The sequence below is a fragment of the Scophthalmus maximus genome, chromosome 5 (genome assembly GCF_022379125.1).
Source record: "Scophthalmus maximus strain ysfricsl-2021 chromosome 5, ASM2237912v1, whole genome shotgun sequence".
In the NCBI taxonomy this organism is placed as follows: Eukaryota; Metazoa; Chordata; class Actinopteri; order Pleuronectiformes; family Scophthalmidae; genus Scophthalmus; species Scophthalmus maximus.
This window is the reverse complement of record NC_061519.1, coordinates 533,747-558,753: the sequence shown is the minus strand read 5'-3', so window position 1 is coordinate 558,753 and position 25,007 is coordinate 533,747. Positions and strand designations below refer to the sequence as shown.

At 41.2% G+C, this 25,007-nt stretch overlaps 1 protein-coding gene across 10 annotated transcripts; it reads right to left on the bottom strand.

Annotated features, from left to right (window-relative positions):
• Positions 1–126: 126 nt before the first annotated feature.
• On the bottom strand, positions 127–16,386 carry thap7 (THAP domain containing 7). Of its 10 annotated transcripts, none has more exons than XM_035633323.2 (5): positions 16,279–16,386; positions 14,474–14,553; positions 10,768–10,905; positions 10,541–10,651; positions 127–4,201 (listed from the first exon to the last, which is right to left on the bottom strand). In XM_035633323.2, the coding sequence occupies exons 1-5, from the start codon at positions 16,294–16,296 to the stop codon at positions 2,887–2,889; spliced, it is 1,662 nt and encodes a 553-aa protein (XP_035489216.1). In that variant the 5' UTR covers positions 16,297–16,386; the 3' UTR covers positions 127–2,886. The 10 variants fall into 10 exon arrangements, with proteins under 10 accessions (XP_035489216.1, XP_035489223.1, XP_035489222.1 ...); XM_035633330.2 differs by having other exon boundaries at positions 16,361–16,379; XM_035633329.2 differs by lacking the exon at positions 16,279–16,386 and adding an exon at positions 16,172–16,192.
• Positions 16,387–25,007: the final 8,621 nt, after the last annotated feature.

Genomic DNA, 25,007 nt, shown 5'->3' with positions numbered 1-25,007 from the left:
GGTGGGTGACATCACAGTAGGCTGCCATTTTTACCAACTGCTTGACGTCAAAATCGGTCTATGCTCATGTTATAACATGTTAATTGGTATATGAATGGCATATTCAATGAACAACTCATGTAAACATCACAATTCAAATAGTGTTTTATTTGGAATAATGTCAATTGTCAGATAATTGCTGTCCATGTAAATGTAGTCATTGTTTAATATATGAACTGATTAGATGAGACATTAAATCAACATGCACTGCAATCTACAGTCATCTGTCACATTAAGATCACTGGGGTGTCCAGTTTTCAGTTCCATGATCACAATAATTTGTTATGTATGTGTAACACTATATGAAGTGATGTGTCTGGAGCTTCAACTGAGGCTCAGCTCACATTAAGCAGACAACTCATTCCACATCTGGAAACCTTTAGTAAGAGTTGGACACTGTTGTTTTACGCAATGACTGCCTGCAAGTCTAGGCTGGTATTTTACTTCTTTTCCAGACTGTCATAGTGTTAACCCCTTCACTACCAGCTGCTCATTTGACACCAGGTACTTGTGATACTGCAGCTTTATATGCAAATCTGTCCAGACCCCATGTGAGACATTCAGAGTGTGGGAAATGCCCGTTGGAAAGAAGAAAAAAAAAGGAGGGAGAGAAAGCGAGGGAAAAGGAAACTGGCACAACCACATTCTTTCGGTCTGGTTTACGACTTCAAACGGTCAGTAGTGTAGGTGCTGAAGTGAGGGGAAAACTTAAGTTTGGATCAAGGAAACCAAAAGAATCTGTCAAAAGAAAACACGCTACACAAGCAGAACTCAACAGAACTCCAGCAGGCAGAGCTTCTTCCTGGCAGGGGTAGATACTGCAGAGAGCAGCTAACGTCCTCAGGGTGAAAGGTGTGTCACCAAAAGGATTTCAATGATTTGAGACCCACTTCCACCCCTCCTTCTCCTCCAGGAACTTGAATATCTGAGTGGGAGGGGTTGAGGCCACACCCAATCGAAGAAGCCACAGTGAATTGTTTCAGTATGAGACCATCATTTCATCCTCCATGTTCCTACAACAAGCTGCTTCCAGATGCGCGCATGCGCACACGCACGCACACGCGCATGCGCACGCACGCACGCACGCGCACGCACGCACGCGCACGCACACGCACACGCACACACACACACACACTTACTTCAATTTTGCAAACATCTACAACTCAGTATACTCCTTTATAAACATTTGCCATGATGGATTTTGCTCAATTTTGGGAAAACACATTTTTGATATCTAATCTTAAACCATAGGTCTTATTGCAACGGAATATTTTGTGGATCATTATTAATCCAATCTTTTCAAAGTTGTATAAAGCTTGTTGATACCTCAATTGGTTTTCAAGATATTGACCAATTAACTTAACAAGGCCTGGGCTCAGCACATAAATAAACCAAAGTCAATAACTGTAGCAACAATCATCACAAAACTTTCAGGATGTATCCACATGTACCTAAAACGTATCCTGAAAATAACTGAGAAATAGTTTTGACTGTTTCCTAACAATGTGGAAGTTTTTTCGCTCCACTGACACCATGTGTATGTTCATTGTGAAAATTGTTGGTCTATTCTATAATATTGTGAGGTCTCCACCTCACTATGTAAAGTGCTTCCAGACAATGTGCGTTGTGATTTGGCGCTTTACAAATAAACCTGAATTGAATCGAGGGTGTGTTCAGAGATGACCTAACATTGATAGAGTAACGAAAGGATATACAATAAGTCTAGTGGAAACATGAGGGTGTATCAAGTAACTAGTTTATATTTGTGTCATACAACACTCTCTATCCCCATAAACCACATAAACATCCACAAACCGCTTCAAGGAACGACACAGTACATTGCTCCTGCACCATTCGGAGAACATTCCTGATGCAGCTGAACAAACCTAACTAAATTCAGTCAAGCCGCGCCAGATTGTACACACTCATATTAGTCCCCTAAATATGCCAGATTTTTTTCATAAAGATCCATGCATTATTCCCTTGAAAATTGTTTGGGTGTTATTTGTTGACATTTTCACCAATCTCACAGTGTTAAAAAAAAGTGATAAATTCCTAGATCCGCCCCTTGGTCCAAATCTACACCAAAGTTTAATGGTTTCATTCTTGGTCCATGTCAAAAATTTTGTGGAATTTAGTTCAGCAGTTTTGGCGTTATCCTGCTGACAGTCAAACAACAAACAAACCAACCAACAAACAAATGGATGAAAACATAACCTTCTTGAACTAGTGGAATTCAAAAATGTAATTATCACATTATTTCAGAAACAAAGATTCACCTTCATTTTTGTCATTTCAGTTATGAATTATTCATGTGTTGTTGTTTTACCAAATCTATCTTTTAATGTTTGATTTGAATTAAAGTCATCAGATCCCATTAAAAAAAGACCCGCACCAACAAACCCACTGGTTCCTACTTAAGATACAAATCGCTAACAACTCCTAAAAGTTATATGATTTTCCTAAAACAGCTGGTTTCTGGGTTATGGTTAGCAGGATGGTATGAGTGTGGCACATTGATGTGTTTTAATTGTGTCTGAACAACAACAGAGTTCTTTGGCTCATTGGAACGAGATACAGTTCATCACAATACTCATAAATTCAACATATTCATTGTTGGTTTCGATCTCAACTTAAAAATACCAATTTATCCACTGTCATTCGCACCCTTTCTGCACAAACACTGAAAATATCTTATAAACTTGCTGCTGCTTGCTGAGTTGAATAACCCTCTGAAATACATATTGAGGACTCCACAACATTCACTATGTTCAACTATGCTGGAAGAAAAGATTTGCAGTTTATCATTCACTGTAATAACAAATTGTGTTCATTCAGAACATGCTCTCAGTTTATAAACTCGCTGCTCAGCTGAAGGTGAAATCCCTCCAGGTGCTCTTTAAGTTTGTCCCTCACATCTTCTCTCCTTTCCACGGCTGCACTGTTGATAACAGAATGCTGGTCACTATGATCACAGGTGGTTTCAGCTCTGGTCAAACCTCTAATGTCGGTCGTATGTCCCAAGCATCTTTTTAGATCCATTTCTGACACCAGTATGGTTTGTGCTTCATCAGTGACCCCTTCCGTCATGAGAAAGCTTTGTAATCCATCGACACCAGGAACAGGGAGTAGAATAACCTGTTTCTCAGCACTATCCTGAATCCAAAGCAGCTGCTGCTGCTGCATGTCCACAGCTTCAGACTCCACTTCACATGAGTGAGAAACCAGTGGCTTCTGCTGAGAGCTTAACAACTCTAAACTCTGCTCATCGGTAACAGGCAGAGACACACTTGGAAGACTTGGATTTTGGACCACGACTGAGTAATGTGCAATATCTGGGTCATTGGTTTGTACTTTTTTTTCAAATGGTCTTTCCAGCCTGACTATCTTTATGTCTTTGGTGTTCTCAGCTGTGCCACATTTACTGGTTTCAACACTTTTATGAATCCTATCCGAGTCCTCATGCTCTGTGGACTTTGAAAGTCTGTGTGCGACCTGAACACCCACATGAACCTGCCCTCTTTCACAGTAAAAGCAATACCCCTTCTCCTCCTCAGACCAACTGTTAGGGCCTGGAAGAAAATTACCACTCAAATCCACACATCGCTCCTCAAACAACCCTGTATCCTCAGATTTAGCATCAGTCTCACACTCCTTCTGGTTAGGACCTTCTTTCCCTAGTCTCCTCTCGCCCCCTGCTGTCCCCCTGTTTTTACAACCATTATGTGACACCATCAGAGTGTGCTTAAGTTGTTTATCACGGAGCCTATGCACAGTGCTCCGCAGGCGGTTCTCCCTACGCCTGGCTGCATGCAGCTGTCGCAACGCCTTCTCCAAACAGTCAACGGCCTGGTCATAACGTCTCTTCCAAAGCAGGGGGCAGAGCTGAGCATAGCTGTGTTCCTTTGACAGGTAAAAGCCTGGAGGAGGGGGCAGGCGCCTCATGTAGCATGACGGGGAGATGGGACGAGACTGGGGTGGTGGTGAAGGTTCATGTTCTTGCCGTGAGATATGCTCCCCCCATGATGGCTCTCGAGGAGATGCAGGATTGTTTTCATGAGTCTCCCCAGATGTTGCCACTGACCTCTGGACTATATGTTCTTCTGATGACGGACCCTGGTCCGTCTCATACGGAGTGAGCTCCTTGCTACCTGAGCAGGATCTACAGAAAAAACAACAACACAGTGTCTATATTAGATTTTTCTTTCACATGGTACAATATACAAAATGGGTCACAAATGTGTACAATATTACAACCCCCCCGTGCTGGACTGGTAATCTAGCAGACCAGTGGTCCGACGCTCTTTTGGGGCCAATAAAATCTAATTTATTTTGGGGGAAACCCCCCCTCCCCAAAACAAATAAGAAAAACCTTGACCGGCCCATAAAGCAGCGAGACGTAAAAAGAGAAAAGAAGCAATTTTCCTATTTCAGTGACAGTGCGACTCACAGGTGACAGAACATTACCAGCTCCACTGATGATGCTGCTAAAAATCATAGACTTTAATCTCAGATCTCGTAAAGTTGCTCATTTTACTCTTTCTTTTCAAGCGTAGCCTTATATTATTGTACCATTTATTTGTATATGTGATCTTTGTGTACGTTCTCTCAAATATGCCTGTTTATGCAGGTAATTTACAGACTAGAATTGCACCCAGTAGATTGCATACTTCTGCAACGATCCCCCTGTGAAACCATATTTTAATTTGATAGAGATATCAGTCCCCTAAAGAAATTCCTGGATTTGCCCCTTTCTCTGGATCCATGCCAAAATTTATTGGGTTCTCACTTGGCTCATGTCCCATCCTGCCACCAAGTTTTATGGAAATCTGTTCTGTAGTTTCTGCATAAACCTGACAAAAACAGACATAGAAAAATACTACCCAACAAATAAACCTACAGGATGAAAAAGGATAGTGGGAAAAACATGACCTCCTTGGCGGAGGTAATAACTAGGGACGCCGGTAGCCGATGCCAATGTTTTTTGTTTATTTTGTTTTTGTTGTTATTCATTGCCCCTTTTGTGAGGGAAACAAAGGGATCATAACAATAAACATAAAGCACAACAAATTAGGGATGCATCGATCCACCTTTTCCAGTTCTGATACCGATCCGATCCTTGGGATTTTGGTATCTGCCAATACCGAGTACCGATCCGATACCAGTGTATGCCCCACTGTGTGGAATAGAAATGGTAATTCCTTTGCACAAAGCAGCATCTGGATTGACTTAAGTATTAATTCTTTGGTAAAACTAAATGTAACAAATTAACACAAATATAAATTTACTGAATCATTTATTAAATATTGCTTCAAATGCAACTTGAACAAAATATTCTAAACAACATTTTGACCAAATCCAATATAAAAAAATACGTTTTAGAGACGGTGATGACAAAGAAATTGTGCCAAAGAGAGGAGCAGTTTCTGTTATTTGGAGAATTTTCGGTTTAAAAAAGTCTGACGGGGGTGTTGGGGAAGATGGCCGAGAGAGCAGACGTATAGTCAACTTCTCTCCCAAGTCGGACATTAAAAACCCACCACATAGATTTAACACGACGACTGAAAGGGATATTATGGGTGGGAGAGGTAACCGAAGGACAGGGAAATCTAACCAGAAGCAAGACAAAGCCGAGAAACTACCTGAGACGACCTCTGAAAGCGAAGCTAGCGAGCACGGAGACGACACAGCAGAGAAAATGGACAGGCAAGAGCACAACGGGATGCTGCGAGTCGGGCTAGCTACAATTAGCAAAGATATAAAAGACCTAAAACAAGAGATATGACACAAACTGATCACGCTCCAAGACGAGTTGAAAAAAGAAATGAAAGAAGAAATCAACACTCTTCAGCAAGAAATCGAGTGCAAGCTAACAGATAATATAAACGAGCTACAGACACAGAAGGCTACTCAGGCTGAGGCCCAGGTGCGCATAGCAGAGCTGGAAGAGTGGAAAATAGACGCGGGAGAAGTGATGATGGAAATGCTCGAGCAGACACGCCAGATGCAAGAAAAGGTAACTGACCTCGAGGGGAGATCAAGGAGAAACAATATCCGGATCTTCGGCATCCCGGAGGAGACGGAAGAGAACTCCACTAGCAAGTACGTAGGATATCTGCTAAAAACAGAGCTACAGCTACCTGAAGGAACGGAGCTCCACATCCAGCGAGCTCACCACGGTCTCGCACAAAAACCAAGCCCAAATGCTTCACCCATGTCCATTATAGTCAACCTTCTTAAGTTTGAGACGAAAGAAATTATCCTGAAGACGGCATGGAGTAAAACAATACAAATAGGAAACAAGCAAATCTTTTTTGATCACAATTATCCTGCTGAGGTCGTCCAGAAACAGAGGTCATATATGGCCATTAAAAAGGTGCTCAAGGAAAAAAAGATACGTTTCCAGACACCGCTGACTAAAATACGGATACCCTGGAGCAACGGAGTGAAAACATACGACAGCGCCATGGAAGCCGCGCGGGATACGAGAGAGAGGGGATACATAGTAGACCCACCTGGCGATGACAGCACACCTGCGGCAATGGGGAAGACTCGAGTAACACCGAATAGACCTTATAGAGTTCTATTAGGAACTAATTGAGTCTAGGAAGGGGCCCTCTTTAGAGATGAGGATTTCCCCTTCACCCACCAACGGGGACTCGGGGAGAAAACATAGTTCACCCCATTGTCTGAAGTCACTAACTGTTTTGGTTCATGTTGTTACATTGACTGTTCATGAATGTTTCGTTCAGAATTATTTGGGAGTATACTTTCAAAGAATAGCAGAACATAATGATGACTATTCATATCAAGATAATGTCGCTGAATGTAAATGGTCTAAATAGTACAATAAAAAGAAAAAGGTCATGACAAAGCTTAACAATGAAAAAGCACAAATAAATTTTCATCAGGAGACCCACCTTTCACAACCAGAACATAATAAACTTAAAAAATATGGCTACAGGAACTTATAACACAGTACATTTAAAGAAGGATGTAGAAGAGGAGTAGTGATACTGATATCAAATACAACTAAGTTTGATCTTGAGAAGGAATGCAGGGATAAGGAGGGAAGATACGTCATAGTAAAAGGAAGACTTGAGAATGACTAGTAACATTAGTAAACATATATGCACCTCCAGAAAGTGCCAAATACGTTTTTAAATGCCTATTCGATGATATCATAGCAGAAACAGGGGGTATTTTGGTTTGTGGGGGGGACCTAAATGTTATTAGACACCACAAAATAGATACAACTAGTTCCACAAAGAACAAAATGCTTTTGACAAGATTCATAAACATATCTTTGGAGGAGATGGGGAGGATTGATGTTTGGAGGAGTCTACACCCCCTGGAAAAAGACTTCAGGCATTACTCGGCAGCACATAAAGTCCATAACTCACTCTATTTAACAATAAATTTAAATAATAGAAGACGGCATACAGTATGGAGACTCAATCTGGGAATTATGAATAATGATCAAACAAGGAAGAAGGTAAAAACGGAAATAAAAAGATACATAGACAAAAATAACTATGGCACAGTAGACCCAACAATTTTTTGGGATGCCACGAAGGCAGTCATTAGAGGAAAACTGATAGCTGGAACTGCACATGCAAAAAGAGTTAAAGTGAAGGCCTATAGAATACATACTGAGAAGTTAAGGGAATTGGAACAGGAATACCAAAACACTAATGACCCCAAGATAAGTCAACAAATTAAAGAAACAAAAACAAAAATAAATGACATACTACTGGACGAAACTGAAAAAATGAATAAATATTTTAAGCTGGGCTACCATGAAGTAGGCTCAAAGGCCACTAAAATATTGGCAAAGCGTACAAGAAAACAACAAGCAATTAGTAATATATACAAAATTAAAGATCCCCATACAGGTGAGATAGTATCTACTCCAGATGGTATTGAAAATGTCTTCCAAATATATTACCAAGATTTGTATACACAACCTGCATCTGCAGAAGAAAATGAAATGATTGCATTCCTGGAGTTTCTAGACCTACCCTTAATTGGACGTACACAAAATGATAAATTAACGGCTGAGATTACAATGGAGGAGGTAAAAGATGCAATAAATACATTGAAAAATTAATAAATCACCGGGGAGCGATGGATATCCAGCATTGTGGTATAGGATGTTTGCAGAAGAGCTGTCACCACTGCTCCTTGTCTCTTTAAATTGGACTCTCCAAAACAATAAAATATCCCCATCATGGGCTGAGGCAATAATTACAGTCATTCCGAAACAAGGAAAGGACAAAGAACACTGTGCTAGCTATAGACCAATCTCTATATTAAATGTTGACTATAAAATATATACAACAATAATCTCTAAAAGATTGAACTCCTTTATACCAGAAATAATAGAGGAAGATCAAACAAGATTTATAAGAGGATGTCAGATGCATGATAACATTAGAAGAACACTACACATAGTGGAGCAAGCAAGAAAAGACAAAAAGAGCACTGTATTAGTAAGTATCGACGCAGAAAAAGCTTTCGATCGTGTCAATTGGAAATTTCTATATAAATTTTGAATTTTTGGAGATCACAATCACAAAAGGACTATCTAAACTATATAAATCAAACTACGGCAAGATAAATCAGGAAATACAAAAAGATATTGAAAGATGGTCCACACTAACACTAGATCTCAGCTCACGAATTCAGATAATCAGGATGAATGTTTTAACAAGGGTTTTGTACCTGTTCCAATCCCTAACAGTAGAGGTCCCACAGTCTCAATTTATGAGCTTGAATAGAATAATATCAAGGTTTGTTTGGGGTGGAAAAAACCCTAGAATAAGATTGGAGACTCTCCAACTGCCAAAAGAAGAAGGCGGGATGGGACTTCCAATTTTGAAAGCATACTTTCATGCGGCCCAGTTGAGGTATATTGTTGGTTGGTACAAACCAGATTACACTGCGAAGTGGAAAGAGATGGAAAAACAGCTTGGCGAATACCCAGTACAGAGTATTATAGGAGATGAAGAAACATACAATGTGATTAAAAACCAAGTAAACCCAATTACAATGTTCACACTAAAATTATGGTTCAGCATAATAAAAAAACATAAGATTCAGAAAGACACCAATTCATTAAAGTGGGTAGCATATGATAGCAAATTCAAACCAGCTAGATACGATAAAGGCTTGAAACTGTGGACAACCAAGGGAATCACAGCATTGTGTGTGAGTGAAGGATGGACAGCTGGAGAGTTTCCAAAATATAAAAGACAAATATGATTTGGATAAACATGAATTCTATAGGTACCTACAACTTAGAGATTACTTTATGAAAGAGATCAGGATGGACCCCTCCAGAGAAGTGAATGGTGTGATCCAAATCATAATCAATACATACAAAGAAACCAAAGTTAGAATTATATCCGGGTTATTTAAAAAACTGATATCAAATAAACACTCAACTAAATACACAAAAGAAAAATGGGAATCAGAATTTAAAATAAAAATCACTGATGAAGAGTGGCTAAACATGTGGAAAATAAACCAAACATCCACTAGTCTGTGATCTGGAGGGAGTTCTCCTGGAAAAATCTGATACGTTTTTTTATTTCACCCAAAGTCAAGAGCAAACAGTTGAACAAAAATATACCTTGTTGGAGAGACTGTGGAGTAATGAATGTGGATCACTCGCATATTTTCTGGAAATGTGATAAAATCAGACGGTTTTGGAAAATGTTACACGATGCATTGTTGAAAATACTTGGATATAAGATTCCTATGTCTTGTACAGTATTGTATTTGCGAACCTACGTGAAGAAAATATAAGAACGAAGGACAGATACCTGGTAAACGTATTACTAACAGCAGCTAAGAAAGCTATCACAAAGAAATGGGGAAGGGAAGACATCCCTTCACAGGACCAATGGACTCACCTTGTAGAGGAGATCTACACAATGGAAAAAATGACATCGCCTAATGAAGGCGCCCCAGGAAGCTCAGTTTGAAGAGAAATGGATGAGATGGACAATATCTATGACTGAACAGCAGCAAAACAACATACTTGATTGAGTAAAAGAAAATGGAATATGGACAGATTACTTTGATAGTGACTCCCATGTGTTTATACTTGTTTATGTATTTACGTGTTTTAATAGAGCTGTTACAGCTGTATAAAGGAAAAATTCTCCATAAAAATTGTGAAAAAAAGTGAAAAAAAAAGTGAAAAAGGTGAAAAAAAAAAAACAATTAACTATTTACTGCAAATGATGTTGAGCTAAAGTTTTTCCCGGAGGAGGCAACACAAGCAATTTTCTCCACCATCTAAACCGAAAAACATGGAATACGAATAATGTAAGAGATAAAGATCAGCTTCCACAACATCATGTGGTCATATCACATCAACATAGTGGTGAGACAGTAAAACCAATGTCGAGTCAGATGTCGCTTGAAGACGCGTTTACTCGAGGGACCTGTCACCGCCAGCCCTTATTCTGTCTTGAGAAAGCACACAATTTACCTGACATGGATGTCTTCTTGTTTCTGCACTGATCTTGCTCTTATGCATTTTGTTGTTGAAGAGGAATTAAAAACTGTAGGAAATGCATCATCCTTTAGTCTTCTGATCCCACTGTGTGTGAAAAGGCCAAACACATTAATCTAAACATTGTCAGCAGTAGACAAATTAAGATTGAGAGTTAAACTATTAATATGTGAACTCTTAATGTCCTGACTTAGTTTACAGACCTGCATCCGGTCAGCTCAAAGCTCTCTGGGGTAAAGTGTTTGGAACAAAAGTAGACAAAGTCAGTCTGAGGATCCCAGGAGTCTGCACGGTGGGAGTTGGCGATCCATATGTTCCTCCGAGTGGCACCTTTTGGTAATCTGGCAATCACAACAACTAATTTATTATTGATGACTTCAATACTCAAGTTCAAGTGACATAGGGAGACATTTCAGAACACCATAAAAACTACAAAATACAAGCATTAAATGCAATAAACATAGTGTTATGTGATGTGTTTAAGTGTTTTGGCATGTTGTCCTATGAGCTTGTTTGTATTGGTTCACTCTAGGGCTGCAACGGCGCTTCGCATTGTTTACGTTCATCCCCAGTGATCTAGGCGAGTTCCGGTGAAACAGAGTTGGTTGCAGCGCTGAATGTGCGGTGCAGGTTACAGTCTGTCTCTTCATGAATGCTGCAGCGTCTAAAGACAAATGAGTCACACTCGGAGCGAGACATTCAGCCTTGGAAAAAGTGAAAGCCCATCTCCCCTGGAGGAAAATGTTGGAAACTCAGATACTTTTAATGCTATGTCGCAATAAGTTGTGTTTTGATCCATAAATCCACTCACGTTAGCGCAAAGGCTACCTGTCACTACCCTACCGGCATCTCAGACGTCATCGCAACACTACAAAGAGTGTCTGTAAAGAGAGATAAACACCCATCTTTGTTATGAAACAGCTGCATTTAGAAGGAATAAATACTTAAAAAAATATTAGTGAAATTAAATGAGTTTTAGGTGAGCAACCTCAAATCGAACAGCTGACCATGTCCCCATCAAGCCTGTAACTTTGCTCTGCTTCACTTTATCAGCATGAAATTTGAGAGATAATGTTCAGATGTTGTGCTATGGATTGTGTATGGAAGTTTTTTGTTGTTGCTTCATCTGCATTATTACACAGAGAAGAATATGTTTATATATATATATATATACACACACACACACACGTAAAAATCTATAACGGTATTATCGTTGACTGTATGATATGGCACAGGCCTATCCTGAGCTAAAGAATAGGCTGGATAGAGCAGGTTGGCGAGAGGCACGAGAGATGAAACTAAGAACTAGAATGGCACTCAGTAGAGTGCACACCCCTGTCAAGACCCAACAGTCCTATTAAGTTCAATCAAGTTGCACCAAATTGCACACACTCATTGGACTCAGTCCCCTAAATACACGCGTTATTTCCTGGAAATTCAGTCAAAATGTCAAAAACCACAATATTTTGCAATGCTAAAAAAAAGTGATGAAAAGATTTCTGGATCAGCTGCTTTGTCCAGATCCACATCTAATTGGATGGGTTCTTTCTTGGCATGTGTCCCATTCTTCTATTAAGTTTCATGGAAATCAATTCATCATTTCAACATTGACTGAGGTAATTTACTCAACAATAGAGTACTGAGCAGCTGAAAGAGTGGATACCACTCTTTTTTCAGCACTCTTCCAGAACAAACTGGCAAACCAATTACAAGTGGACAGTACTGGGCTCAGGTGTGGACTCTCACAAGCACACGAGGACACATTCGAGATCCGATCACTCACAACATCACAACATTTGGAGGTGGTCTGGGACGCATATGTGGCCACATTATTTTAACAGTATGGACAGAAATTAGTTCTGGACTTATTGAAATGCCTGCTACACAGTTGACGTCCTCTGACCCGCTAGAGTTTCATTATGAACCAAAAGTAATTTTACACAGTTTGACTATAAAGCCCGGTCATTAAAGGCTTTGAATAACAGGGTGATTTTTATATTTTATTCTAAAAGCTGCAGGTAGCCAGTGTGGAATTCAGAGAACTGTATAAATGTGGTCTGATATTTTTGTCCGAGAGACATCATGTGAAGCTGTGTTCTGAGAATGTTGCTTCTGCTGGGTCTGTTGTCCTCAAGTTAATGGTAAATGTACTATATTTATATAGCGCTTTATAAGAGTCACATTCACCCATTCCCACACATTCATACAGTGCTGCTGTTGACCTTCTGAGCCACAGCCACCAACAGCCGTGTTGGCTGATCATAACTGACTGTAAATGTATTGAATTGAATTTTATTCGTATAGTATAATGAATGTTGTGCCAAATCACATTATTTCTATGTACTTTACACAGGAAAGCTTGCATTCATCCATCCATCTTCCAGGGAAAGCATGGCCGGGAGAGGGATGTCTGGAACACCCTGCCTTCACGACACGATCCCGGATAAGCGTAAGAAGGCGCTCCCAGGCCAGGTGGGATATGTAGTGCCTCCAGCAAGTTCTGGGTCTACCTATAGGTCTCCTCACAGTTGGATGTGGCCGGTAAACCTCCAAAGAAATGTCCACAGGTGGCATTCTGACAAGATGCCTGAATCACCTCAACTGACCCCTTTCGACGCAAAGGAGCAGCAGCTCTACTCCGAGCTCCCTCTGGATGTCTGAACTCCTAACCTTATCTCTAAGGTCGAGCCCAGCCACCCTACGGAGGAAGCCAATTTCGGCTGCTTTTATTCGTGATCTCGTTCCTTCAGTCACTACCCAGAGCTCACCATTGGCGAGGGTCGGAATTTAAGATTGACTGGTAAATCGAAAGCTTTGCGTTACATCTCACCTCCCTCTTCACCTGTACAATGCAGGCATTACTCCCAATCCACCTGTCATTCTCCCGCTCCATTTTCCACTCACTCGTGCCTCCAAGATAATTTAACTCCTTCACTTGGGGCAGCAACTCAACCCTGTAGAGAACAGCCCACCACTCCATGGCAAAGAACCATGGCCTCTGACTTGGAGGTGCTGATCCTCATCCCAGTTGCTTCACATTCAGCTACAAACCGCCAAAGTGCGCACTGGAAGTCATGGTCCAATGATTCCAACAGGCCACATCATCTGCGAAAAGCAGGGACGCAATTCTGAGGTTCCCAAACCAGACACTCTCTGCACCACGGCTGCACCTTCAAATCCTGTCCATGAAGATCACAAACAGGACTGGAGACAAGAGGCAATGTCAAACACCCACAGGGAACGAATTTTACTTTATGCTTAGAATACGGACACAGCTTACAGGACCAGGTATTCCCTGTAGGTCTCCCATCCATGTATGAACAAGGGCCAAACCATCTCAGCTTCCAAGATCAAACAAGATCAGGTGTGAACCAGCTGGTGAGGTATGTGTTTTTCAGATGGAATGAATTGAGCTGTTCAACAGAGAGGAACCAAATGCAGAGCAGAAATGTCCATTGGTACTTCATTGTTTAGGAGGTGTATATCACTGACAGACAAAGGCATTCGTGTGTGAATGATCCTTTGACATAAAGGTGCAGCTAATTTTTTTGCAAAAAGTTGTTTGAATCCAGAAGAGGTTGGATTGGGTTTGTGATCTGGCAAGAGGGCAGCTGAAGAATGATACTGGCCATGGCAGAGTGTCCAATTTCATCAGAGCAAATATTTTGCTGTTCTGCCAATGAACTCCTTCTTCCATAGTTCCTTAAAAAGCCTAAGGATATAACAATTGAGGCCCAGTGTTTCCCATGAATTACTTAAGACGGTGGCAGCCCACTATATTCCACCGACCTTCTGGTTTGTGGACGACCTCTATACCTCCTGAGCCACAGCCGCCCCATTACCTGTACCTGTAACTAAAATCTCCATACACCTGACCCTGGTGTTCTACAAAATGTGAAAAATGCTCACCTGTGAAAGGTGATTCCAGCATTACGAGTCTCACGGTTGTCCCGAGATTTGCAGCCACCTGCTGAACAATGTCTCGGCATCTGAAAGTGACAGTGAAGAAAGTAAAAGATGCAAGTTTTTGCATGTTTACATTTGTTTATTTGTCAGCATGATTACCCAAAAACTACTGAATAGATTTCCAAAGTTAGTGGTAGGAGGGGACATGACAGACTCCATTACATTTTGGTGCGGATCCAGACAAAATGGTTGATCCTGGAATTTTTTGTCACTTTCCTTCACATTGCGATAGGGGGATTTGAAAATAAAATTCACAGGGAACTAGAAGCACTCAGTAGAGCACATACCTTCTCCAAGGCCCAACAGTCCCCTTATGAAACCACATTGAATAATAATAATAATAATAAATCCACTATATCTTGATTTTTATTTGGATTTTGCACCTAATTGCACACACATCAGTCCCCTAAATATGCCTGATTTTTTTCATCAAGATTAATGCATTCCCAACCAACCAACAAACAAACAAACTGACAGGGATGTAACCAAAACCTCCTAGGCAGAGGAAATAATGCATTGATACATCTGCCTCCCAAATTTCGTTAATGTGGGATAGCCACAATTTCGGGCTCCATAGAGGGGCTTCACATTAGGGGGCACCTGTGCCACACCCAGGGCCAAGCCTCTGTACCTGAGTAGCGAATAGGCAATATTTATTGTAATATAATCAATGTATGATGTATTAACAGGAAAAACAGTTTATGAGGAGGAACTATGTTTTCAAAGTACTGTTTTACGAAAAACGTACAGGGTGAAGGGTTGAGGTAGGGGGAAAAGTCGCATGCAATATGCAGGGTGAAAAGCAATCTATTGGATAAAAATACAGGGGCATCACTTACTTTACAAAACAAACTCCTCCTGAGCTAAACTGTTTATACAGCTGAAAATTTAAACAGGCGTCCTTAGTGAATAAATAATTAACAGCAGTGAGGAGATTAATTAGATCGTATCCTCTTTGTGGAGAAAGAAACAGAGAAGATAACTTCCCAGAATAAAAAGGTATGACGTCACGCGTGTCCGTGAAGCCTTACACCAATCACGACAAAGTTCTGAAGTTCTTTAGCACAACTGCGTCGTCTGACTGCAGCCGTCTCGCTCCCGCGACATCATCGCACAGGGTCTGGCATGCACCAGCGCTGCGCAGCCACGTGAAGTCGGACCTTATGTCTCTTTCCCACTGAGACTCGTTTCGTCTGGATCATCTCATACAACTGACGTTAGCAGCTGACGCGCGGCGGGAGCACAGGAAATGATAATGAACGCTGCGTTTTCCTGCTAATATACGGCTTTACCACAACAAACTACAGACATCGTAAACTAACTGATGACTTATTAACAATAATAAACCTCACGAAAATGGCTGGTCTCTCCTTCAACAAACTGATTCCTCCTCTTCTTCTTCTTTATGGTTTATTGGCGGTTGGCAAACCAACTTAGAGGTGTATTACCCCCACCAGCTGGACTGGAGTGTGAACGAGAGATAAATGCAGAAAATAAATAAAATAAAACAAACAAACAAACAAATAAAAAAACGAGATTATTTTTACAAAATCAATTTCTCTTACAAACGTTATAATATTATGATGTCTTGCCTGCTGTTTTCCCCAAAAGCCCTGACAGTGAAAAGTTGTGGTGGCTTACATCACAAGGTGGTCTCTCTGGGTATCGTATTCCTTGCGATGTATTAGTATGTGTCAACAGTTTCTGGCTGGTTACTGTGTGTACTGCTGCACCTGCACACCCTTTACCTGGATCTTTAGAGCCATCTGTAAAAAATTAATACTGAGTCTGAGAAATTCTTTTCAACATAATTCTGGACTTTGGCCGTACTGGAAGATGTTCTGACGTATTTTTCAATTCCTGATGTATATTGAGGTCTTCAAGTGGTAAGGGGAATAACCACGGAGGAATGGAGATCTTCTTCTTCTTCTTCTTCTTCTTCTTCTTCTTCTTCTTGTCGTTTCACTGGTGATTCGCAACCATGTGGAGCATTATCGCCACCAACTGACTTAATCAGGTACTACATATATCCTTGATATTAGTCCTGTGTTTTGTAGATAGATTAGTAAAAAAATTTAAACAGACTTCCCGGAGTTATTTGCAAAAATAGTTTTCAGGTCCATCTGTTTGATTCCTTCTCTCATTTGTATAAATTTAGGACATAGCAGGATGGCATTTTCCACTGTTTCCATTTGATTGCAGAGATCACTGTTGCTTTTCTTCTTCTGTGTGAGTTTAGTGGTAAAGAGCGAAGATGTTTTTCAAACAATTTTTTTTTAACTGTGTATTAATCATATGATTATTGTGTAAGTTTGGTGATATTTGTGCAGTGTTTTGTGTTGTTCTTGTAGTGTTTTCCCGTTTGTTTTTTTTTGAGTTTCGTGGCAGCGATGGCGTCCTCTGAGATGCCTCCCTTGTACCTGAGGCACGGTGTGAGGCTAGTGCCTCAGCAGAGCGCCACGGTGAAGCAGGTGTTCCTGGCCGTGGGAGAGCAGGTAGGACACGGTAACATCTTGTATGCCTATCGTATGAACAAAGCAGTGGTGGTTTTCTTTAAAGATAAAAACCTTGTGACTCAGCTCATTGAGAATGGCCTAACTTTAGACAATGAGTTTATTCAAGTTTCCCCGCTGGCAGTGTTGTCTACCCGGATCACCGTGTCCGGAGTCCCTCCATTCATTCCCAATGAGGTGCTGGAGAAAGAGATGAGGCGCTTTTGGAAGTTTGCGAGTGGGTTTCGCTTGGTCTGTCTGGGCTTTAAAAAGGATTTTATTTTAAATTGTATTAATTTTTATGCTCTCAACGGTCCGGAGCGTTTGGCTCTTTTTAAATCTTTAAAGCACGTTTTAAATATTAGTGATCAGGGGGAGAGTGTTGTAATCGGGGGGATTGGACCTGTTGCACTAATGTCACTTTAGACAGGACAGAACAGTAGCCCCATCCTTAGTCGTCCTCCTTTCTGTCTGATCTGGTAAAATAAGCTGACTTGGTGTATGTGTTAAGGATGAAAAATCCTTCAGTTGGATTGTACACTTGGGCAAAAGTATGAGGCAGAGTTAGTGCTGCCAGATTATATAGATTTAACATGTCTGCTTCCCTTAAGACTTGTGTTGCAAACTGTCAACTCTTCACTGTTGGTTTTACAGACCATCATTTACTTTAACAGAAATTGTTTTATCTTCTACCCAAAGATCAAGATACTTTTGGCATTTTAATGTTAAGCTTTTACATGATTTAAATTTCTTTGAAAATTTTTAATTATTCTGGGCTAACTGGAGATCCATGAAAAAGTTTTTTCCCTCCCTGACTCAGTGGTGGGAGGTAAGAAAAGGCCAGATTAGGGTGTTCTACAAGAAGAACACCTGTTATTCCACTGCTAATGTCAGGAGAGCTGTGGAGAAGTTAGAGGCTGAGATGAGAGAGCTATAAAGTGCACTCTCCGTGTGTCTGCACCACAAAGTGAATTTTTACTCTCAAAAAGGCAGCAGCTGAACTCTTTCCTGCAGGAGAGGACTAAAAGAGTTTATTGTTGTCAGAGACATCAACCAACCACCCTCTTTCGATGGATGCACCAGAATTTTGCCTGATTCGCATTGTTCATATCATACCATTCATGTCAGTGTCACGCATCTAGTTTCGCCTCTGCATTGACTTTGTATGTAATCTACCCGTGCGAAAAATGCGCATTAGGTCCGCTGTGAACGCACCTTTAGAGGGCAGCTAAGCCGTATATGAGAAAGCTTCCTCAGCTATTGTTAACTGGGGCAAAAGTGAGGCAGGGCCTCATAGATGTCGTCTCCAGGACTGCAGCTTGCAGACTTCATGCCCTCTGGTCATCTGTGGCCCGACTGCTGCTTTGGAAGGATGGACGGATTGGCCTGGATAAACATCTGTTCCTGGTAAGATCCTCTAATTTTGACCTGGACTAACACCATTCTACTGCTCGGTGATGGATGCCTGGAGGACTCTTGGCTTCACTCGACCTCCTGACCAAGCCCAAGCCTGGTATGTGGCTGTTTAAGGGAACATTTATTTTCCAACTGCTTTCTGTCTGCCACCCGTTTCTCTTCAGTCGCTCTGAGATGTAGGTTTCTTGGAGGCCGACATAGTGAAGCTGGGCCACCTTCTGACTACGTCACTAGAGAGGTTAGCTGAAGTAACAGGCATCAGGTCAACCAGAATGATCTAGAACCTGGCGGAGGAGGTTTTGCAGTCCTTATCTGCTCCTCCCAGGGCTTTCGCTCAGAGTCGAGGTCTGGCTGACCCGTGGAATGAAGGATACGAGTAGGCTATATCCGTGTGGGGGGAGTCCTGCTGTGGAGGAGCCTTAAAAGAGAAAGACGAAAGTATCTGACAATTCCCTAAATAACCGGTCTGACACTACTGTATTTATTGACACATTTAAGACACAGGCCGTCTGGATGTTTTCTGATAACTCACTAACCTAGTTAGAACCACATCATCCCCTACTGATTTTGACAGCAGTCTCTTTCTCTTGACAGATGGCTGCAGAGAGTAGTAATAGGGGTAGTAAAGGGGGGAGGCCTCTTTCCGTTCTTTTTGCTGATGAAGTTCTAACCTTTCTTTGCAAATACCGAAGCATTCACACTTTCCTAATAGGACTTTTACATATAGTTTGCCTTAATAGAGATTGCTTATACAACTTATGAGATATTTCATTCGCTTCAATCCCTGATTGACCCGGTATCCACAGAAATTCAAGATGACAATTCAAATTCTCAATCTTACACAAACTGCGCTGACCAAGATAAATCTACTTCAGGTTCAGGAAGAAACCAGTAAGGAACAGGAGGCAGGACAGACCCACTCACATTTTCCTGCACAAGCGCAATGTTTGTTGCACTCTGTTTAATGTTCAGAAGGAGCCTTTCTCTCCTTACTAGGGATGGGCACGAGTAGTAAATTCCAAGATCCAGTGATCGCATTCATTTCTTGGGGCCATCTATTTTTAGAATGCAACGCATCTTTCTGCAGGAATAACGATGCACAGCAATACAGCCTACCCAACACGTGATACTTATTCTCACTCAAAGCAGTCACAGTTACCCTTTAGGGATTTATTTTTTATACCTTCAAAACATTTTTACCTAAATTGTAATTAAATTCGCGGGTGACACTTGACTTACCGTTGAACAAACGCTGTAGGCTGGTAACTGTAAAAAAAGATCCTAGAAAATAAAATTTTGAAACCTAAAATTAATTAAATTCTTACTCAGGAAAATGAGCCTATGCCAAGAACCAGCCCTGCCCTCCATGGTGTCACAGTAACCCTGTCGTGTAGGTCAGACAACTTCTCTGGGATCGTGAGGCGAACTGATGGTTCCAAAAATCGGAGGTGTTTGTGCCTTGGGTCAAGCCCAGAAGGAAAGAGTGCTGCAGGGTTAGAATAATCTTCCAGAAGACATTTGGTTGCAGAGCAAGGAGGTTTACCTTATGTCTCCCCAATGGAAGCCCAACGTAGGGGGAGTGGGGAAATCTATCAAACAGCGCATCTCTACCTTTGTACAGTACTAAAGCAGTTAGTAGAATAAGTCGCATTACAAAATGCAACCAAATAACCACAATTCATTAATAATACTGTGAATATATAATTTCAAAGACAATGAGTATAATATGCATGTTATGTAATGATAAAGTCTTGTATAACACTTGTTTGGAGCTTATTAATGTTTCTTGCTATACTATTACACAGGTTTGTTTTCTTAAATTGTGCATAGTGATTTAGGAGAACTTCCACAGTTCACCAATTTTCTCGTATTTTGAGTTTTCTTGTTACCTGTTGGAGTTTTTCAGTATCCAAGAATACACCAATTACAGCATCTTTTTGACAATAGCTTTCCTAATATCCACATCTAAAACTGCTATTGAATCCATTTTTTCATTTTCTGAACCCATTTTGATAGTTCACAAAAAACATTAATTTCAAGTAAATATACTAATCTGTTTGTAAATATATTTTCCATCAACTTGCACAGAAAATATTCCAGTGCTATTTGGCGATAGGATGAAGGACAGGATGGATCTTTTCCTAAAAATTAAAATCACTACTGCATGCTTCCACTTTGTTGGCAGCCTCCCAGATATAACTATGCAGACAAAGGATTTCATCCAATACCATTTCATCTAAATGTTTAAGCATTACATACATATTTTATCTTGCACTGGAATGGTATTTACCCCAACCTGCACTGCATCTTTTTGTCATGGCTCTTTGACCTCTCAATCAATCAATTTTATTTGTATAGCACCAAATCACTACATACTGTGACGGTGGTGCAGGAACTGGAGCCAAATGCAGAGATGCAGTAGAGACAGGCAGTGGTGCTCAAACATGCGTAGCTGCTCAGACGGGCGACCCAGAGGTTGGGCAGATGGGTGTAACTGGTCAGATGACAACCCAGAGGTTGGGCAGACGGGCGTAGCTGCTCAGTCGGGTCGTCCCCAGTTGGTGGGCCGACTGAGGATGTGTCGGCCCACCAACTTGAGACGAGGAGCAGGCATCGGCCGGGACCTCCGACACCGTAGCAGGAGATGGCTGGAGGCTAGCAGGCCAGATGCTAGCCGACGTGGAGGCCTGTTGCAGGCTAGGAGACCCAATGCTAGACGACGTGGAGGGCAGCTGGAGGCTAGTAGGCCCGATGCTAGCTGAAGTCGAGACAGGATGGGGGCTAGCAGCAACAGGATTGTCCACACACGTTTCTAGTTCAGGGTACCACTCCGGGTCATGGTTTTGACCGGACCAGACGCTGCATTAAAGTCCGTATGGTGACTTTTTGCTCAATGATACACTCTGCTGGGTCTTCATAGGTGAATTCGTTCTGTTATGGTGGTGCAGGTGGAACTGAACCCAAATGCAGAGGTGCAGTAGAGAAAACTATTTTTAATTAAAGAAAATGAAAACAGACTAAAAACAAAAACAAAATACAACTAAAGGTGTCCATTGGTGTGTGAACAGAAAGAGGTAATCTCAGGCAACAGGTAGCAAACACAGGAACAGACAGAATCTTAACACATACATTATTTCAAGGCTTTTTACATTGTGAGGTAAAGAATCACAATATTACAGAGAAAACCCGACGGTTCCCACAATTAGCAGCACTTGGCGACTCAGAAGAGAAAAAACTCCCCGTTAACAGGAAGAACTCAAACAGAACCAGAACATCTACTGTGACCGGTTGTTGAGAGGAGAGAAATGGGGGAGAGAGAGAGGTGGGCGGAAAAGGGGGGGATAAGAGAGAGAGAGAGAACAGTTATATAACCATTGCTTTTATCTCTACTAAACTGATAAATAATTTTCAGGAAGCCAATGTAGAGATGTTAACACTGGAGAAATATAATCTCTTTTTCTAGTTCCTGTTAGAAATCGTGCTGCAGCATTTTAGATTAACTGGAGGCTTTTCACAAACTTAATGGGAAACATCCTAACAATAATGAATTACAGTAGTCGAGTCCTAGGAGTAAAAAATGCGTCCTTCCATCCTTTTGAGATAGGATGTTTCAAAGGTGGGTCAAAGGACATGTCCTGTTCAAAAATAACTCCAAGGTTCCTCATATTAGAGCTGGAGGCTAAAGCTTTGCCCTTCAAGATGACTATATGCTCAGATAATGTTTCTCTCAGGTGTTTAGGGCCGAGTATAATGCACTCAGTATCTGAATCTAAAAAAAGAAAAAGTCATCCAGGCCTTGTGTCTTTAAAGACCTTGTGTCTTTAAAACAATGAAGTTTGTCTACCTGATCTGTTTCATCTGGCTTAATAGATAAATATAGCTGGGTATCATCGGCGTAACACTGTGTCACGCACACATGAGGATGGACCCACAAATTGAATGACTCAGGTAAGTACAACACAACGGTTTTATTTGCAAACTAGTACAAGCTTACAAACGACAGTGTCCGAAATTGACTGGCAAACGGGAAATCCAAAAGACAGGCAATAATCAGAATCCAGGGGGGAAATCAGAACTCGGGAAATCAGGACACAGGGAAAAACGCTTGAATGCTGCATTAAATGAAAACAGACAATCTCGCACTGGGGTAAGGGGAAGACAGAGCTTAAATACACTGGGCAGGAACGACAATGAGCCACAGGTGCAACACATTAAGGCGGAGGCAGGTAATCACCCAGGCGGGAGAAAACAGGAAGTCTAACAAGCTAACACATATGGGAACAGAGGCCGTTTCTCAATGTGCGTTCTGGTCTGTACTTGCGTTCTCGTGTTTTTCGTGAAACGTCATCAGTCGCGGCCAAAGTACTGTTCACATACAAAGAACGCATCGAGCCAAGAACGGTCCACACGCCCGGATGTTGTTCTCGCCACGCCCCCTTTACCGGGTGCATCGGAGGAGACTTGTGTGTTCTTGGGAGAGCCAAGTATCCCAGAATGCATTTCACGACAACAAACAGTAGCAAGCGGAAGGAGAAAATCCTCAGCCGTAAGTTAAAAATTTTGAAATAAATCTGTTGTTGTGTCCCGAAATATACTTTAAAGATGTTTTGAGGCGAGAATATAGTTGTTTTGACTTTATATCTATGGTTGATTTGTCAAGTTAGAGCCTATTAAAACATTTGCTCCGACGTTTTCGGAGTTGATAAGCGGCCCCGTCGACCATCCAGATGACCAGGCTGTCAGCGCTCTCGGTGCTGGCCGAGAGTAGCCTCATCTCGGTAAGTCCTTGCGGAAGGTCCCGCTGGCTCTGTCGCAGTTCAACATGAGCAATTTTTCAGTTTGGGGTAAATCTGACGATCAATCGCTGGTCTCAGAGCTTAAAGGTATTTTCTCTAATATTTTTGTCAGAGGGCAAAGTTACGTTCGTAGTTTTAGATGTTTATTTAATTAAAGAAGCTGCGGTGAGAGGAGAGGGAGAGCAGAGCTGTGTCTGTCTCCGTCGGACACACTTGTAAATAAGTTGTAAATAAATGCTGTTCATGTTCTTATTTAACCAGGAGATTCATTCTTGGAAAGCAACGGTGTCTTATATGCGGTGTATATATATTTGCAACCACACAAAAGAAATCCCAAAGTTCTATAATATACAGTGATATACATAGTTGAAGGTTTCACATCAACTGTTTTGCTTAGTTGTGTCTTTAGAATTTTATACATATTCATTCAACTATTTAATAAATTTAACTATACGATTTGTCTGATATGAATTGTTGATAAATACCAGAATTAAATGTTCCTCTAACATCTGACCTGTGTGGTCAGGTGTCTGCTTGAGATATTTCTGTCAGTGTAATCGCAATGTAGTCAGTGTAAGCAGTGTAATCGCTCAGGTCAAAAAGTACGTATATAAATGACTAATGATGTATGTGACAGATGAGGTACAGGTACTTCTAACATTCATATATATGTTTGTGGGCCTAATTGTACGAGTCCTGTTTGCGTTCCAAGAAAACAAACAACAGGAGGTACGTAATTAAAATATCAAACCTCTGTACCTGTCAGTTTATTAGGTACACCTAGATAAAGCTGAAGTTATGCAGCAGTCCTGCCTCAACCAGTTTTTATTATTTTGCTTTTGATGTGATCAGTTTTTGAGTGTTGGCTGTCCGTCCCATATGAATGAGTATAGACCAAATATTAGAAACACCTCTCAGTAAAACTCAGTACAGTTCAATGGCAGTGATTTTGATGTTGTGGATGATGGGGTCGTACACAGTATGTGTGTGTGTGTGTGTGTATATGTAGACAGTATTAAACTGCATTAGTTTTTATATTGGTGTACCAAATGAACTGTGAGGTCTAAATATATGGGTCTACCCATATATTGTTTCAAAATGCATATTGTTCAGTAATGCTATAATATGTAAATATATCACATAATATTAGTATTACAAATAAATGCTATATGTAGATATCGTATATTTGTATTAAAAAGAAATGCTACAACGCCGCATCTCTTCATTCTCAACTGCATCCTCGCTGGCAAGTACGCTCCTGTTCCCACTGCACAATAACCGAACTGCGTCCTCCCGTTCTCGGGAGAATGTACTCCCGAGTTGAACTCCCAAATACATTCTTGGAAAGAACACAAGTACATACTTGCATTCTTTGGTATTGAGAAATGGCCAGAAAATCACCAAAATAAAATAGGAAATGATAAAACTAACAGCAGACATGACAGTACCCCTCCCTTAAAGGCTGGCTCCAGACGGCCCAGGCTCTTCAGGGTGTTGCTGGAAGAACTCACGAATGAGCTCCGGATCTAGAATGTTACTGGCTGAGACCCATGACCTTTCTTCGGGCCCGTACCCCTCCCAATCGACAAGGTACTGACGGCCTCTCCCTCGTCTTCTGACCGCAAGAAGCCTCTTCACGGTATAGACAGGGCCTCCATCAACAATGCGCGGAGGAGGGGGAGCGGGAGTCTCAGGAACCAACTGGCTCTGTTGAACCGGTTTCACATGGCTCATGTGGAACGTCGGATGAACCCTCATGGTCCTAAGTAATTT

What these genes read in the sequence shown, in the direction of transcription:
- thap7 (XM_035633322.2), bottom strand. Translation starts at nt 15,732, where the DNA reads ATGATCCAGACGAAACGAGTCTCAGTGGGAAAGAGACATAAG. An exon ending in CAGTGGGAAAGAGACATAAG is followed by an intron (nt 14,554 to 15,690) that starts GTCCGACTTCAC and finishes TGTCACTTTCAG; the next exon opens with ATGCCGAGACATTGTTCAGC. An exon ending in GCTGGAATCACCTTTCACAG is followed by an intron (nt 10,906 to 14,473) that starts GTGAGCATTTTT and finishes TGTGATTGCCAG; the next exon opens with ATTACCAAAAGGTGCCACTC.